The sequence below is a fragment of the Salmo salar genome, chromosome 25 (genome assembly GCF_965601325.2).
Source record: "Salmo salar chromosome 25, fSalSal1, whole genome shotgun sequence".
Lineage (NCBI taxonomy): Eukaryota > Metazoa > Chordata > Actinopteri > Salmoniformes > Salmonidae > Salmo > Salmo salar.
Genome location: NC_138315.1, coordinates 52,758,159 through 52,775,000, shown reverse-complemented (window position 1 = coordinate 52,775,000; position 16,842 = coordinate 52,758,159). Strand labels below are relative to the sequence as shown.

Sequence of the window (16,842 nt, the reverse complement as noted above, 5' to 3'; positions counted from 1 at the left end):
AGGGTCTGAGTGCTGGGGTGTTAAAACTAACGGCCATTTTGTGTTTTGAATCCACCGGGCGGGTTCTGTCAAACCACACACGAGCTTCCCCCAGTCCCAGTAGGCCTGTGTCATTGAATCAGACTTTTCCACCTGTTGTGTTAGTAACTCCATCACCCCCTCCCCTCTCCCCCGTCCTCCCCCCTCCTCCCGCCCCTCCCTTCCTCTCCTCCCTCCTCTCCTCCTCTCGTCCCCAGGGACAAGAGATGTAGGGTGAAACAGAAGACAACTGATCTCCGTTTATTTCCTTCACCCTTCACCCTTGATCTGAATTAGTTAAGGTATTTTCTTTCTCCAACAGGCAGTACCATGAAGGAGAGATATGTCAGGGCCCCCAGTCCTCACCAGGGCCCCCAGGCCTCACCAGGGCCCCCAGGTCTCACCTGGCCCCCAGGGCCTCCAGTCCTCACCAGGGCCCCCAGGCCTCACCAGGGCCCCCAGGTCTCACCAGGGCCCCCGGGCTTCTACCAGGGCCCCCAGGTCTCACCAGGGCCCCCAGGCTTCTACCAGGGCCCCCAGGCCTCACCAAGGCCCCCAGGCTTCTACCAGGGCCCCCAGGCTTCTACCAGGGCCCCCAGGTTCACCAAGGCCCCCAGGCTTCTACCAGGGCCTCCAGGCCTCACCAGGGCCCCCAGGTCTCACCAGGGCCCCCAGGTTCACCAAGGCCCCCAGGCTTCTACCAGGGCCCCCAGTCCTCTACCAGGGCCCCCAGGTTCACCAAGGCCCCCAGGCTTCTACCAGGGCCCTCAGGTCTCACCAGGGCACCCAGGCTTCTACCAAGGCCCTCAGGTCTCACCAGGGCCCCCAGGCCTCTACCAGGGCCCCCAGGTGTCACCAGGGCCCCCAGGCCTCTACCAGGGCCCCCAGGACTCACCAGGGCCCCCAGGTCTCACCAGGGCCCTCAGGCCTCTACCAGGGCCCCCAGGTGTCACCAGGGCCCCCCAGGTCTCACCAGGGCCCCCAGGCCTCTACCAGGGCCCCCAGTCCTCACCAGGGCCCCCAGGTCTCACCAGGGCCCCCAGGCCTCTACCAGGGCCCCCAGGCCTCACCAGGGCCCCCAGGCCTCTACCAGGGCCCACAGTCCTCACCAGGGCCCCCAGGCTTCTACCAGGGCCCCCAGGTCTCACCAAGGCCCCCAGGCCTCTACCAGGGCCCACAGTCCTCACCAGGGCCCCCAGGTCTCACCAGGGCCCCCAGGTCTTACCAGGGCCCCCAGGTCTTACCAGGCCCCCAGGTCTCTACCAGGTACACCATGATGTGATATATTCCTCATAGATAATGATGTGATATATTCCTTAGAGATACTAATGTGATATATTCCTCATTAGAGATAATGATGTGATATATTCCTCATTAGAGATAATGATGTGATATATTCCTCATTAGCGATAATGATGTAATATATTCCATAGAGATAATGATGTGATATATTCCTCCTTAGAGATAATGATGTAATATATTCCATAGAGATAATGATGTGATATATTCCTCATTAGAGATAATGATGTGATATATTCCTCCATAGAGATAATGATGTGATATATTCCATAGAGATAATAATGTGATATATTCCTCATTAGAGATAATGATGTGATATATTCCTCATTAGAGATAATGATGTAATATATTCTGTAGAGATAATGATGTGATATATTCCTCCTTAGAGATAATAATGTGATATATTCCTCATTAGAGATAATGATGTGATACAGTCCTCCTCAGAGTTAATGATGTGATATATTCCTCCTTAGAGATAATGATGTGATATATTCCATAGATATAATAATGTGATATATTCCTCATTAGAGATAATGATGTGATATATTCCTCATTAGAGATAATGATGTAATATATTCCGTAGAGATAATGATGTGATATATTCCTCCTTAGAGATAATAATGTGATATATTCCTCCTTAGGGATAATGATATGATATATTCCTCAGAGATAATGATGTGATATATTCCTCATTAGAGATAATGATGTAATATATTCCGTAGAGATAATGATGTGATATATTCCTCCTTAGAGATAATAATGTGATATATTCCTCATTAGAGATAATGATGTGATATAGTCCTCCTCAGAGATAATGATGTAATATATTCCATAGAGATAATGATGTGATATATTCCATAGAGATAATGATGTGATATATTCCTCATTAGAGATAATGATGTGATATATTCCGTAGAGATAATGATGTGATATATTCCCTCCTTAGAGATAATGATGTGATACAGTCCTCCTTATGTAACAGTATAGCTTCCGTCCCTCTCCTCGCCCCAACCTGGGCTCGAACCAGGGACCCTCTGCACACATCAACAACTGCCTCCCACGAAGCATCGTTACCCATCGCTCCACAAAAGCTGCCGCGGCCCTTGCAGAGCAAAGGGAAACAACGACTTCAAGGTCTCAGAGCGAGCGACGTCACCGACTTGAAATGCTATCAGCTCTCAACCCCGCTAACTAGCTAGCCGTTTCACACCGGTTACACATAGAGATTAATAATCAATAATGTTTCATATTGTCTTACAAAAAATGCTTGACTGTAAACCTTTAAACAACGTTCGAAAACAACCATGGGTGATGGATTTGACATTACTCCTTAGAGGATAGCTGTTAATAGATGATGAAATATGTCCCAACATATTTGTCTAGCTTAGCTACTGCCAGAATAACTCCATTGAAAGTTACTTTTATTAACTCCATGACTAAGACTTAATTCATGACCGCAAAACTGGTCCTAAACGTTTATACCACTCATAGTTGTGTGCCTCTAAGCCTAACAAGAGTTGATTTATCCTAATATCGTTTGTTGTCGTAGTTTGATGTACATTTGTTTTTGACCGTTGTGAATATAAAAGACTCACCGGTCTTGAAGATCTCGTAACGCAGTGAGAAGCCAGCCCCTTGGTGAGCGTAGTCAGAGACGAACCTGATGAGGAGGACAGGACCTGAGGAGATGATGGCTGGAGGAGCGATGTTACTGCAGTGTTTACCCAACAGGTCTGCCTTCTCGCTGTTTCCGTCACGGATCTCTATGTAGTCGTATCTAGTGATGAAACACACGGAGACGATACAGAACATGTTTAATATCGGAAGTGCAAGAAAAAAAACGAGGAGGGAGGGGGGGGGAGAAGAAAAAAAAGGTGTCTTACCCCCCCCCCCCCTCCAAAAAACATGGAAAATGTATAATCACACTTGCTAATGAAGTCCAAACAGCGTTATCCAAGAAACAGTCATGACATGGGGTTCATTAGTGCGTCTCAAACGGCACCCTAATCCCTATATAGGGCGTCACTTAGCCCTATGGGCCCTGGATCAAAGTAGTGCACTATGTTTACTCTATATAGAGTATAATCTCTATTCAGACGCAGTTTGACACTTCAAGCTAGTGTCCGTTCTTCTCTGGTCTTTGACCTTTTAGTGACCTGCGCTAATCTTTCTCCCCCCCCCCCCCCCCCCCAAATTCCCACTTGTCAGTTTCCTGAGCTTTATTAACAGGATCCTACCTCCAAAAGAAAATAACAAAAAACTAAGAACCAGACTAATTGGAAACACTCCATACAACAATAGAATTTCACTAGGAGGGAGACTATTGTCTTCAGAGTTCCAACAGGTGAGGATCACTCAGGTGGGGGTAACTCAGGTGGGGGTCACTCCTATGCCCTTCTAGTCCTGACCAATCAGAGTGGACTAAAGTCGTACTATCTAAGGTAAGACAATGGGAGAGAGACTGCAATCCTTGGCACCTCACGTCCTGTAATTGTATTGTAACATAGACAGGGCAGTATATTAGTTGTTTTATGGTAATATAGACTGCAGTATATTAGTTGTTTTATGGTAATATAGACATGGCAGTATATTAGTTGTTTTATGGTAATATAGACATGGCAGTATATTAGTTGTTTTATGGTAATATAGACACAGGGCAGTATATTAGTTGTTTTATGGTAATATAGACATGGCAGTATATTAGTTGTTTTATGGTAATATAGACTGCAGTATATTAGTTGTTTTATGGTAATATAGACTGCAGTATATTAGTTGTTTTATGGTAATATAGACATGGCAGTATAGTAGTTGTTTTATGGTAATATAGACACAGGGCAGTATATTAGTTGTTTTATGGTAATATAGACTGCAGTATATTCGTTGTTTTATGGTAATATAGACTGCAGTATATTAGTTGTTTTATGGTAATATAGACACAGGGCAGTATATTAGTTGTTTTATGGTAATATAGACACAGGGCAGTATATTAGTTGTTTTATGGTAATATAGACACGGGCAGTATATTAGTTGTTTTATGGTAATATAGACTGCAGTATATTAGTTGTTTTATGGTAATATAGACTGCAGTATATTAGTTGTTTTATGGTAATATAGACTGCAGTATATTAGTTGTTTTATGGTAACATAGACAGGGCAGTATATTAGTTGTTTTATGGTAATATAGACACAGGGCAGTATAGTAGTTGTTTTATGGTAATATAGACACAGGGCAGTATATTAGTTGTTTTATGGTAATATAGACTGCAGTATATTAGTTGTTTTATGGTAATACAGACCGCAGTATATTAGTTGTTTTATGGTAATATAGACACAGGGCAGTATATTAGTTGTTTTATGGTAATATAGACACAGGGCAGTATATTAGTTGTTTTATGGTAATATAGACTGCAGTATATTAGTTGTTTTATGGTAATATAGACTGCAGTATATTAGTTGTTTTATGGTAATATAGACTGCAGTATATTAGTTGTTTTATGGTAATATAGACATGGCAGTATATTAGTTATTTTATGGTAATATAAACAGGGCAGTATATTAGTTGTTTTATGGTAATATAGACACAGGGCAGTATATTAGTTGTTTTATGGTAACATAGACAGGGCAGTAGAGTAAGCGGCTGCTGTCTCACTTCTCCAGGAGATACTTGCACTGTAACCCAAAACTCCTCTGAGGGTAAGAGGACGCCACCGTCTCATTTCTACTATCGAAATATCACAGCTCAGTCGTCATGGTAATAGGTTGCTATGTTTCCTCCTCATCCAGATGGTGTACACACCTTGACCTGTGACCTGCCGCTGCTAAACACAGACCTGCATGGCCATGTAAGTCGAGTTCTGTGTCTGTGTGTGTGTGTGTGTGTGTGTGTGTGTGTGTGTGTGTGTGTGTGTGTGTGTGTGTGTGTGTGTGTGTGTGTGTGTGTGTGTGTGTGTGTGTGTGTGTGTGTGTCAGCATAAATTCTCTCTATTCAGATTAAAACAGTTTACAGTGAGATACTGCTGCTGTGTTTATCTCTGTATCCATGAAACAGAATAAAAGGCTGTTTTAATCATGAAGACAATGACCGGCAGTTGTAGCAGATCAACAGACTGTAGGGTAGTGGGGCAGAGAGATGACAGATCAACAGACAGTAGGGTAGTGGGGCAGAGAGATGACAGATCAACAGACAGTAGGGTAGTGGGGCAGAGAGATGACAGATCAACAGACAGTAGGGTAGTGGGGCAGAGAGATGACAGATCAACAGACTAGGGTAGTGGGGCAGAGAGATGACAGATCAACAGACAGTAGGGTAGTGGGGCAGAGAGATGACAGATCAACAGACTAGGGTAGTGGGGCAGAGAGATGACAGATCAACAGACAGTAGGGTAGTGGGGCAGAGAGATGACAGATCAACAGACAGTAGGGTAGTGGGGCAGAGAGATGACAGATCAACAGACTAGGGTAGTGGGGCAGAGAGATGACAGATCAACAGACAGTAGGGTAGTGGGGCAGAGAGATGACAGATCAACAGACAGTAGGGTAATGGGGCAGAGAGATGACAGATCAACAGACTAGGGTAGTGGGGCAGAGAGATGACAGATCAACAGACAGTAGGGTAGTGGGGCAGAGAGATGACAGATCAACAGACTGTAGGGTAGTGGGGCAGAGAGATGACAGATCAACAGACAGTAGGGTAGTGGGGCAGAGAGATGACAGATCAACAGACTGTAGGGTAGTGGGGCAGAGAGATGACAGATCAACAGACAGTAGGGTAGTGGGGCAGAGAGATGACAGATCAACAGAGAGTAGGGTAGTGGGGCAGAGAGATGACAGATCAACAGACTGTAGGGTAGTGGGGCAGAGAGATGACAGATCAACAGACAGTAGGGTAGTGGGGCAGAGAGATGACAGATCAACAGACTAGGCAGAGAGATGAGAGTTGGGGTAGGATAGAGGGCAGGATAGAGAGGTAGGTTATAGGGTAGTGGGGCAGCGAGCTGTCGTTGTTCAAGGAGGACCAAGGTAGTGGGGCAGGTATATGTATGCTCATCTTGACTTTTAATACATTCCTAAATGAACACCCAAAATAACAAAACGAACTCACGAACAACAAAACAGTCTGGCAAGGCACAAGGCTAAACTCAGAACAATCTCCCACAAACACACAGACAAACACACCCAACTAATATAGGACTTCCAATCAAAGGCAACACCACACAGCTGCCTTCAATTGGAAGTCCCACCCCAATTAACCAAACATAGACATACAACTAACTAGATTAACATAGAAATACGTAAACAAGGAACAGTGCCCAAAAACCACGGAATAATAAATCAAACGCCCTCCTAACTAACACACCACCCTGAACCACATAAAACAAATACCCTCTGCCACGTCCTGACCAAACTAAAATGACAATTAACCCTTATACTGGCCAGGACGTGACAGGTAGGTTATAGGGTAGGTTATAGGGTAGGATATAGGGTAGGATAGAGGGTAGGATATAGAGTAGGATATAGGGTAGGATAGAGGGTAGGATATAGTATAGGATAGAGGGTAGGATATAGTATAGGATAGAGGGTAGGTTATAGGGTAGGTTATAGGGTAGGTTATAGGGTAGGATCTATGGTAGGTTATAGGGTAGTATATAGGGTAGGTTACAGGGTAGGATCATATGGTAGGTTATAGGGTAGGATATATGGTAGGTTATAGGGTAGGATATATGGTAGGTTATAGGGTAGGATATAGGGTAGGATACATGGTAGGTAATAGGGTAGGATATAAGGTAGGTTATAGGGTAGGATATAGGGTAGGTTGTAGGGTAGGATATATGGTAGGTTATAGGGTATATTATAGGGTATATTATAGGGTAGGTTATAGTGTAGGATATAAGGTAGGTTATAGGGTAGGATTGTAAGGTAGGTAATAGGAAAGAATATAGGGTAGGTTATAGGGTATATTATAGGGTATATTATAGGGTAGGTTATAGTGTAGGATATAGGGTAGGTTATAGGGTAGGATGTAAGGTAGGGTTATAGGGTATATTATAGGGTATAATATAGGGTAGGATATAGGGTAGGTTAAAGGGTAGAGAGACTGCTGAATGTCGAGGGCTAAATGTGTCACCTCATTCACAACATATAATATATTCCATACTATTTCCTTATTTATGAGACGCTTCACATTTCAGTGTAAAACTATGGATTCTTTTGCCACACTCCACAAAGTACCGTGGGTAATAAATCATGGGTAATGTACCATGGTATCATAACATGTTGTCTCCAATGCCTGCTCTGTTCTGAGTGTGCAAGGTGTCATAAAGAATGGGGGAAGCCGTAGGTGTTGTTTGTAGAGCTGAGTTGGAAGTCACACAGACATCCTGACAGGCAGGGAACAGGGACAGGGAACAGGGCAGGAAGAACACATAGACTGTGACAGGGAACAGGGACAGGGAACAGGGAACAGGGACAGGGAACAGGGCAGGAAGAACACATAGACTGTGACAGGGAACAGGGACAGGGAACAGGGACAGGGACTGGGAACAGGGAACAGGAAACAGGAAACAGGAACAGGGAACAGGGACAGGGAACAGGGACAGGGACTGGGAACAGGGACAGGGACAGGGCACAGGGAACAGGGAACAGGGAACAGGAGACAAGGAACAGAGAACAGGGCAGGAAGAACACATAGACTGTGACAGGGAACAGGGACAGGGAACAGGAAACAGGAAACAGGAAACAGGAAACAGGGGACAGGAAACAGGAAACAGGAAACAGGCGGGCACAGGAAACAGGAAACAGGGAACAGGGCACAGGAAACAGGAAACAGGAACAGGGAACAGGGAACGGGGACAGGGAACAGGGAACAGGGAACAGGGAACAGGGAACGGGGACTGGGAACAGGGAACAGGGAACAGGGAACAGGGAACAGGGAACAGGGAACAGGGCACAGGGAACTGGGAACCTGAACAGGGCACAGGGACTGGGCACCGGAACAGGGAACAGGGACTGGGAACAGGAACAGGGAACAGGGACTGGGAACAGGAACAGGGAACAGGGACTGGGAACAGGAACAGGGAACAGGGACTGGGAACAGGGAACAGGGACTGGGAACAGGAACAGGGAACAGGGAACAGGGAACAGGGAACAGGGAACAGGGACTGGGAACAGGAACACGGAACAGGGAACAGGGACAGGGAACAGGGACAGGGAACAGGGAACAGGGAACAGGGAACAGGGAACAGGGAACAGGGAACAGGGACTGGGATCAGGGAACAGGGACTGGGAACAGGGACTGGGAACAGGGAACAGGGACTGGGAACCTGAACAGGGAACAGGGAACAGGGACAGGGAACAGGGAACAGGGACAGGGAACAGGGGACAGGAAACAGGAAACAGGAAACAAGGACAGGTCACAAGGAACAGGGAACAGGGACTGGGAACAGGGAACAGGGCAGGAAGTTAACAAGTCGTCTAACACGTACAGGTTCACACCTGCTACACTACTCCATTACTACTACACTGCTACACTACTCCATTACTATTACTACTACTACACTACTCCATTACTATTACTACTACTGCACTACTACACTACTCCATTACTATTACTACTACTACACTACTACACTACTCCATTACTATTACTACTACTACACTACTACACTACTCCATTACTATTACTACTACTACACTACTACACTACTCCATTACTATTACTACTACTACACTACTACACTACTCCATTACTACTACTACTACTACACTACTCCATTACTATTACTACTACTACACTACTACACTACTCCATTACTATTACTACTACTACACTACTACACTACTCCATTACTATTACTACTACTACACTACTCCATTACTATTACTACTACTACACTACTACACTACTCCATTACTATTACTACTACTACACTACTACACTACTCCATTACTATTACTACTACACTACTACACTACTCCATTACTATTACTACTACTACACTACTACACTACTCCATTACAATTACTACTACTACACTACTCCATTACTATTACTACTACTACACTACTACACTACTCCATTACTATTACAACTACTACACTACTCCATTACTATTACTACTACTACACTACTCCATTACTATAACTACTACTACACTACTCCATTACTATTACTACTACTACACTACTCCATTACTATAACTACTACTACACTACTCCATTACTATTACTACTACTACACTACTCCATTACTATTACTACTACTACACTACTCCATTACTATTACTACTACTACACTACTCCATTACTATTACTAATACTACACTACTCCATTACTATTACTACTACTACACTACTCCATTACTATTACTACTACTACACTACTCCATTACTATTACTACTACTACACTACTCCATTACTATTACTACTACTACACTACTCCATTACTATTACTAATACTACACTACTCCAAACATTCTTGGTGTCGGTGACCCAGTGATTGGTTCAACATGTTTCTAACAAGCCCAGTGATTGGTTCAACATGTTTCTAACAAGCCCAGTGATTGGTTCAACATGTTTCTAACAAGCCCAGTGATAGGTTCAACATGTTTCTAACTAGCCCAGTGATTGGTTCAACATGTTTCTAACTAGCCCAGTGATTGGTTCAACATGTTTCTAACTAGCCCAGTGATTGGTTCAACATGTTTCTAACAAGCCCAGTGATTGGTTCAACATGTTTCTAACGGTTCAACATGTTTCTAACTAGCCCAGTGATTGGTTCAACATGTTTCTAACCTAGCCCAGTGATTGGTTCAACATGTTTCTAACAAGCCAGTGATTGGTTCAACATGTTTCTAACTAGCCCAGTGATTGGTTCAACATGTTTCTAACTAGCCCAGTGATAGGTTCAACATGTTTCGCCGCAAAATCCTTTGTTTGACGTTCTAGATGTTTACTGGTGTTCCTCCTCCTCCTCCTCTCCTCCTCCCTCCTCCTCCTCCTCCTCCTCCCTCCTCTTCTACCTCTAAAAATATAACAGTTGTTACTGCTGTGCTCAAGATGAAGATCTCTCTCTCTCTCTGTCTCTCTCTCTCTCTCTCTCTCTCTCTCTCTCTCTCTCTCTCTCTCTCTCTCTCTCTCTCTCTCTCTCTCTCTCTCTCTCTCTCTCTCTCTCTCTCTCTCTCTCTCTCTCTCTCCTCTGTAACAGACTAATCTGCTGCGGGACACGTAACCTGTGTTCCCATGTCAGGTAGAGGAATGTGGGGGTGGAGGAGAGAACCTGACACTTATCTCAGCCCCCCCACCCCCCTCTCTGACAGACACAGACAGGTGCACTCCCCTCCCCCACCCCCCTCCACCTAACCAGTGGTGTAAAGTACCTAAGTACAAATACTTAAAAGTTTTTGCTTAAGTCGTTTTTTTTGGGGGGGGGGGGTATCTGTACTTTACTATTTATATTTTTGACAACTTTTAATTTAACTTCACTACATTCGTAAAGAAAATGATGTACTTTTTATTCCATACATTTTCCTTGACACTTGAAAAACACTAATTACATTTTGAATGCTTATTAGAGCGTGTTGGAGCGTGTTAGAGCGTGTTAGAGCTTGTTAGAGCTTGTTAGATGCTGGTCCAATTCACACACTTAAACTTACAAATCAATCCGTTTAGTTTGCTTAGTGATAGTACAGGTAAACTACATATACAACAGTATGTGGATGTATCTGTTTCGGACAAACCAGTTGCATTGGTGGTAGAATGGCCCGTACTGAAGAGCTCTGTGACTTTCAACGTGGCACCGTCAGAGGATGCCACTTTTCCAACAAGTCAGTTTGTCAGATTTCTACCCTGCTAGTGATGCCCCCGGTCAACTGTAAAGTGCTGTTATTGTGAAGTGGAAACATCTAGGAGCAACAACGGCTCAGCCACAAAGTGGTAGGCTACACAAGCTCACAGAACGGGACCGCCGAGTGCTGAAGTGCGTACCGTGTAAAAATCGACTGTTGCGTTTTCACACAAGCCTAAGATCACCATGAATAATGCCATTTGAGCGTTATAAAAAGCAGTGGAAACGCGTTCTCTGGCGTGATGAATCACGCTCTACCATCTGGCAGCCCGACGGACGAATCTGGCTTTGGCAGATGCCAGGAGAACGCTACCTGCCCCAATGCGTAGTGCCAACTGTAAAGTTTGGTGGAGGAGGAATAATGGTCTGGGGCTGTTTTTTCATGGTTCGGGCTAGGCCCCTTAGCATACAATGACATTCTAGACGATTCTGTGCTTCCAACTTTTTTGGCAGCAGTTTGGGGAAGGCTCTTTCCACTTTCAGCATGACAATGCCACCGTGCACAAAGCGTGGTCCATACAGAAATGATTTCGGTTTGGAAGAACTTGAACGGCCTGCACAGAATTCTGACCTCAACCTCATCGAACATCGTTTTACTGGGTGAGTTTCACTTTTACTTGAATCATTTTCTATTAAAAAGGTATCTTTACTTTTACTACAGTATGACAATTGGGTACCACTACTGCTGCTCCCCACCTCCTGCTATACTCTGAGCCAGACATGCTCCCAGCCTGCTTCCTCTCTACTCAGTAGGCTACAGATAGAGATAGATAGAGACAGAGAAAGAGATATAGGGAGAGAGACAGATACAAGGCCATGGGGTGAGACAGGGATGCAGCTTGAGCCCCACCATCTTCAACATATATATATATATATATGTATCAACCAATTGGCGATGGTACTAGAAAAGTCTGCACCACCCGGGCCTCACCCTACTAGAATCTGAAGTCAAATGTCTACTGTTTGCTGATGATTTGGTGCTTCTGTCACCAACCAAGGAGGGCCTACAGCAGCACCTAGATCTTCTGCACAGATTCTGTCAGACCTGGACCCTGAGTCTGTAAGACAAAAATAATGGTGTTCCAAAAAAAGGTACAGTTGCCAGGACAACAAATACAAATCAACCTAGACGCCAGTGCCGGCCAGAGGCAGTAATACCTCTCTGTCTCGAACTACAGCACATGACACATTGCACCCTATTTCAAAAGTAGTGCACTACATAGGGAATAGGGTGCCTTACCCTCTGTCTCTGTGTTGTTTGGGTTTTCACGTCATCCAGGAGAGGAGAGCTGTCAGAGAGATGTAGGAGAGGTGTAGGAGAGATGTAGGAGAGATGTAGGAGAGATGTAGGAGAGGTGTAGGAGAGATGTAGGAGAGGTGTAGGAGGGGTGTAGGAGAGGTGTAGGAGAGATGTACGGGAGAGAGGTAGGAGAGGTGTAGGAGAGGTGTAGGAGAGGTGTAGGAGAGGAGAGATCTTGGAGAGGTGTAGGAGAGGTGTAGGAGAGATGTAGGAGGGGTGTAGGGGAGATGTAGGAGAGATGTAGGAGGGGTGTAGGAGAGATGTACGGGAGAGGTGTAGGAGAGATGTAGGAGAGGTGTAGGAGAGGTGTAGGAGAGGTGTAGGAGAGGTGTAGGAGGGGTGTAGGGGAGATGTAGGAGAGGTGTAGGAGAGGTGTAGGAGAGGTGTAGGAGGGATGTAGGAGAGATGTAGGAGAGGTGTAGGAGAGGTGTAGGAGAGGTGTAGGAGGGATGTAGGAGAGATGTAGGAGGGATCTAGGAGAGGTGTAGGAGAGATGTAGGAGAGGTGTAGGAGAGATGTAGGAGAGGTGTAGGAGAGGTGTAGGAGGGGTGTAGGAGAGGTGTAGGAGAAGTGTAGGAGAGGTGTAGGAGAGATGTAGGAGGGGTGTAGGAGAGGTGTAGGAGAGGTGTAGGAGAGTTGTAGGAGAGGTGTAGGAGAGTTGTAGGAGGATTGTAGGAGAGATGTAGGAGGGGTGTAGGAGGGGTGTCAGAGAGATGTAGGAGGGGTGTAGGAGGGGTGTAGGAGGGGTGTAGGAGAGATGTAGGATAGGTGTAGGAGAGATGTAGGAGAGGTGTAGGAGAGATGTAGGAGAGATGTAGGAGGGTGTCAGAGAGATGTAGGAGGGGTGTAGGAGGGGTGTAGGAGAGGTGTAGGAGAGGTGTAGGAGAGATGTAGGAGAGGTGTAGGAGAGGTGTAGGAGAGATGTAGGAGGGGTGTAGGAGAGGTGTAGGAGAGGTGTAGGAGAGATGTAGGAGAGGTGTAGGAGAGATGTAGGTGTAGGAGAGATGTAGGAGAGATGTAGGAGGGGTGTAGGAGAGGTGTAGGAGAGGAGAGATGTAGGAGAGGTGTAGGAGAGATGTAGGAGAGCTGTAGGGGAGGAGAGATGCAGGAGAGATGTAGGAGAGCTGTAGGGGAGGAGAGATGCAGGAGAGGTGTAGGAGTGGTGTAGGAGAGATGTAGGAGAGATGTACGGGAGAGGTGTAGGAGAGGTGTAGGAGAGGTGTAGGAGAGATGTAGGAGAGATGTAGGAGAGGTGTAGGAGAGATGTAGGAGAGATGTAGGAGAGGTGTAGGAGAGGTGTAGGAGAGATGTAGGAGAGATGTACGGGAGAGATGTAGGAGAGGTGTAGGAGAGATGTAGGAGAGATGTACGGGAGAGATGTAGGAGGAGTGTAGGAGAGATGTAGGAGGAGTGTAGGAGAGATGTATATTATATTACTATACTACTATACTATTACTATACTACTATTATATTACCATTACTATACTATTACAATATTATTACATATTCCTCAGAGGAGATTTTCCCCAGCCTTGAGGAAGAGACGTGCCATTTCCAGGCCCAGGGAAATGTGCTCATCTGTGGGGACACAAATGCGCGCACAGGAACACTACCTGATCTAACGAGCACATGAGGGGACAGCTTTATTACAGGTCATACTGTTTCTAACGGTCTTCATCTCCCCCAATAGAAACAACAGTGACAGCACCGTCAACAACAAAGGAAGAGATCTGTTGCAGCTCTGTAGAAGCCTGGGTCTGTACTTTGTCAATGGTAGGTTACGGGGGGACTCTTTGGGGAGATTCACCTATTGCTCACCTCTTGGCCACAGTACAGTAGACTATATAATCACAGACACTGACCCCTTTCTCTCTCAGCTCATTCACTGTCAAGCCACTAACACCTCTGTCTGATCACAGCTAAATTACCTTGTTCCTCATAAGAACAGACATGGAAACAAGCACACATTCACAGCCCAGTAAGCTGTACAACATCAGGAATTCATACAGATGGGGCCCAAAACAGTACAAAAGAATACCAGAAAGCAACCTGGAACCAAAATATCCAAACACTCTTAGATAACTTTCTGGATAGCACATTCACTCACAGTAAAGAAGGCATCAATCTAGCAGTAAAAAAACATCAACTATATATTCAGGCAAACGGAAAAAGAAGGACAATTGAAATTGATTTTAAAAAAACTAAACAAAAAAGACCACAGATGAAAACTGGTTTGATGCAGATCGTAAAATTATAAGGAAAAACCTTAGAACACAATCCAACCAAAAGCACAGAGACATAAATAATGGTGAATTACGCCTTCATTACTGTGAGACTTTAAAACTCTATAAACGTACACTCAGAACCCAAACAGCACAGTACAACAGCAAGCAGCTGACACTAATTGAGGAGTCCATAAACACAAACAACTTCGGGCAAAATTACCCGAAACTAGAGGAATTAGCGATAATGGTGACATATGGACGACCCATTTTAAAACACTCTACAACACCGTTCAAATTGACACAAACGCAGAACAATGCCTAATTCATGAGAAGTTGAATGGATTAGAAAAAGCTATAAAGGACAGTCTAAATCCATTGGACTCCCCAATTACTGACCAGGAGCTCTATCAGAAACTTCAGGCCCTCAAATTCGGACCTGATGGCATCCTAAATGAGATGCTCAAACTCACTAGTGCAACATTTTAATTGGCTATAATTGATCCTGAGTGTAGGTTATTTCCCTGACATCTGGAATCAAGGACCCATAACCCCAATCTTTAAGAACGGAGACAAATTTGACCCTAACAATTCCAGAGGCATTTGTGTGAACAGTAACCTGGGGAAGGTTTTCTGTAGTATTATAAATGTAAGAGTTCTAAACTTCCTTAATAAGCACAATGTCTTGAGTAAAAGCCAAATTGGATTTATACCAAAACATTGCACGACCGATCATATTTACAAAACATAATTATTTAAACAGGGGCGGGGCCTTCGCCAGGGTTGCAATCTGAGCCCTGCACTCCCTGCACTCAGATTTACATCTCTTGAACGCAATCAACTTGCCAGATTTAAAAATAACCTTACTGGGAAATCACACTTTGCAATAATCTGAGCACTGCGCCCAGAAAAATACGCGTTGCGATACAGACTAGCCGTCATGTTGGGGAGATCTAAAATCGAAAATACTATGTAAATAATCCATTACCTTTGATTCTCTTCATCAGATGTCACTTCCAGGTATCACAGGTCCATAACGAATGTAGTTTTGTTCAAAAAAGCTCATCATTTATGTCCAAAAATCTCCGTCTTGTTAGCACATGATCTAAGCCCGCCGGACTTCACTTCATGAACGAGGGGAAAAAATATATTTACGTTCGTTCAAACATGTCAAACGTTGTATAGCATAAATCATTAGGGCCTTTTTTAACCAGAACATGAATAATATTCAAGGTGGACGAATGCATTCTCTTTTATAACGTATTGGAACGAGGGTACCCAACATGAACTCGCGCGCCAGGTGTCTAATGGGCCATCATCGTTCCATGGCTCTTGTTCGGTCAGATCTCCCTCCAGAAGACTCAAAACACTTTGTAAAGGCTGGTGACATCTAGTGGAAGCAATAGGAAGTGCCAAAATATTCCTCAGCCCCTGTGTTTTTCAATGGCATAGGTTTAAAGGTAATACAACACATCAGGTATCCACTTCCTGTCAGAAAATGTCTCAGGGTTTTGCCTGCCAAATGAGTTCTGTTATACTCACAGACACCATTCAAACAGTTTTAGAAACTTTAGGGTGTTTTCTATCCATTTATAATAAGTATATGCATATTCTAGTTACTGGGTAGGATTAGTAACCAGATTAAATCGGGTACATTTTTTTATCCAGCCGTGCAAATACTGCCCCCTAGCCCTAACAGGTTAAGGAGATGTTTATCTTTCAAAGGGTGTAAGATAGTTGTATGTTTGAAAAATTTGAATTTTGACATTTATTTGGTTTCAAATTTGCCGCTCTTGAAATGCACCTGCTGTTGATAGGGTGCACCACGGGTGGCACGCTAGCGTCCCACATAGCCCCAAGAAGTTAAATAATCATCCTGCATAGATGACTGCAAGAGCACAGTGCAGAATGCTCAATGAGGTTAAGAAGAATCCTAGTTTGTCAGCTAAAGATTTACAGAAATCTCTGGAACACGCTAACATCTCTGTTGACGAGTCTACGATACGTAAAACACTAAACAAGAATGGTGTTCATGGGAGGACACCACGGAAGAAGCCACTGCTGTCCAAAAAAAAAAACACATTGCTGTACGTCTGAAGTTTGCAAAAGAGCACCTGGATGTTCCACAGCGCTACTGGCAAAATATTCTGTGGACAGATGA

The 16,842-nt window shown here is 44.5% G+C and overlaps 1 protein-coding gene across 1 annotated transcript in view; it reads right to left on the bottom strand.

Annotated features, from left to right (window-relative positions):
* Positions 1–16,842, bottom strand: part of LOC106586935 (neuropilin-2) — a 258,021-nt gene that overhangs the window by 186,225 nt on the left and 54,954 nt on the right. The window contains exon 3 of the mRNA XM_082969249.1: positions 2,913–3,094. Coding sequence (XP_082825375.1) covers positions 2,913–3,094 — 182 coding nt within the window. The remainder of the gene's footprint in view (positions 1–2,912; positions 3,095–16,842) is intronic.